We start from the raw sequence: 1,974 nt of genomic DNA on the forward strand, positions 1-1,974 counted from the left end.
GTGTCTGCCATCGTCCTGCCAAATGCTGTGTGTTTCTAACACCGAGCTGAGGCCAAACCCAGGGAGCGTGACAAGGAGGCCTCCGTCCCCTCCCACCCTCCCACGCCCTGCTGCGGGCTTGTCAGAGAACCTGCGCCCAGCCCAGGGCCGCGTGGCGGGGTGGGCCGGGGGGAACCCGGGGGTCTGGCTGCAGGGGCCACGGCCTGCTCCCCACCAGCCTCTCGACGTCCCCCGAGGGAACACCCCGGAACGGCGCGGCTGCCCGCACTCACGTCGTTGAAGTGCTTGGTGGTCTTCATGATGTACGGGGTCCTCTCGTTCTTCTCCAGCTTCATCCAGCCTTGTCCGAAGAACTCCCTGTGGGGGGGAGACCAGGGCGGGCGAGGTGAGGCTCGCGTTCCCGCATTCAGAGCTTCGCGGGTTCTTTGCTTTTTGCGGCTGTCATTTCTGGGGAAGGAACTTTCTGGAGAGGAAGGAGCCCTGGGCTGAAGTCTAGCTCTGCCTCTACCCGCTGCGTGGCTTTGGGCACAGCCTGTCCATCTCAGGGCCTCAGTTTCCCCACCTGTAAAGCGGGAATAATGACAGCGCTCCCCTCGCAGGGGCATGTGGGGCTGAGATGGACGAGGCGGCTCGTCACACACTGTGAAGGGCGGTGGGCGCACCGGGTCTTGCTGGGGACCTTGTTTTCTGACGGAAAATCGCATCTCAGCCACTTTGCGGCAGCCGGTCTGCAGAATGGGGGGGGGGGGGCGCAAAGGAGGCCGACGAAAGGATCACGGAGCCTGCCGGCCACGCCGCGGCATGTTCAGGGGACCACCTGGCGGGAAGCCGGGCTCCCGCTTTGGCAAAGTGGCCGGGAGAGGGGCCCGGGCGGCATCCTCGGCCGGAGAGCGCCGAGGGGACAGGAAAGGTGTCAGAAAACACATCGGCCTCTCCCGCTGGAGGGAGCATGTCGGGAACAACGACTGTTTCCACACCCAGGAGATGCGGCGGTTTCCAAAATGTCGCGTCGCCCACGTGGGTGAGGGCGGCAAGGGCGGGTCACGGCCTCAGATCGGTGACTCCAAACTGGGGAAACCATTGTGGGGCGAATCGTCGGGAGTTCAGAGACGTATTTGTTGCGAGGATGTTTACCTCAGGTTTAGATACGAAGTGAAAACTGAAAACGGCCTCACGGGACACAGCGCGCCTGTCAGCCGTGTTTACAAAGAGCATTTGCGCTGTCAGGGGAAGAAATCAGGTGCAAAACTACCTGAGAGGTGTCATCTCTCGCACACCAGGGACACCTGTCCCCGAGCCGGAGTGGGGAGCACCAGGCCTCGGCGCCTCCAAAGTCCAGACCTGTCCCCAGAGCTGCTCCTGGGGACTGTGCCGCCCACAGACGCACACACACTCGTGCCCGTGTGCACCGTTCCCACACGTACCTGTGCACACGCGAACACATGCTCTTTACGTCTCCAGAGCAGGAGCCCTGAGTTAGAGATGCTTCCAGAAAGGTGTGTGTGTGCATGTGTGTGCATGCATGTGCGCACACGTGTGTACACGCATGTACGCATGCATGTGTATGTATGTGTGCATATGTGTGTATGTGTGCACACATGTGTACATGAACGTGTGTGCACGCGTGTGCATGTGCGGCTGACGGGTGAGGAGGGCACTTGGGGGCAGGAACGGGGACAGGGCTCCTCCCTCGTCTGTCCGACCCTTGGGTTTCTGCCTCCTGCCGTGGGGAGTCCACTTCCCAGGCTTCTGGGACGCCGCTGGGGGGCGCCCGGACGTGGGGCCGGGCGCCTGCGCCACTCACTCGTAGGGGATCTTCCTGAAGACCAGGTGGTCCAGCAGGGTCAGCTGCTCCGCGATCTCCAGGGCCGAGTGGCTCTCGAAGGGCTCGGCCTTGACGCCGTCAGCCTGGGGGCGAGGTCTGCAGTGAGGCCCACGGGCGGCCTCCGGCTCTCTGGCCACTCGCGAGGGTCT

At 63.3% G+C, this 1,974-nt stretch overlaps 1 protein-coding gene across 2 annotated transcripts in view; it reads right to left on the bottom strand.

Moving 5' to 3' along the window:
- RASGRF1 (Ras protein-specific guanine nucleotide-releasing factor 1) overlaps positions 1 to 1,974 on the bottom strand; it is a 100,215-nt gene that overhangs the window by 16,742 nt on the left and 81,499 nt on the right. For both annotated transcript variants that reach the window (XM_012659799.1, XM_012659797.1), the window contains 2 exons: positions 1,805 to 1,908; positions 273 to 357 (listed from right to left, as the gene is read on the bottom strand). In XM_012659799.1, the coding sequence (XP_012515253.1) occupies positions 273 to 357; positions 1,805 to 1,908 (189 nt within the window). The remainder of the gene's footprint in view (positions 1 to 272; positions 358 to 1,804; positions 1,909 to 1,974) is intronic.

This window comes from Propithecus coquereli, unplaced genomic scaffold (genome assembly GCF_000956105.1).
Source record: "Propithecus coquereli isolate 6110/MARCELLA unplaced genomic scaffold, Pcoq_1.0 Scaffold634, whole genome shotgun sequence".
Lineage (NCBI taxonomy): Eukaryota > Metazoa > Chordata > Mammalia > Primates > Indriidae > Propithecus > Propithecus coquereli.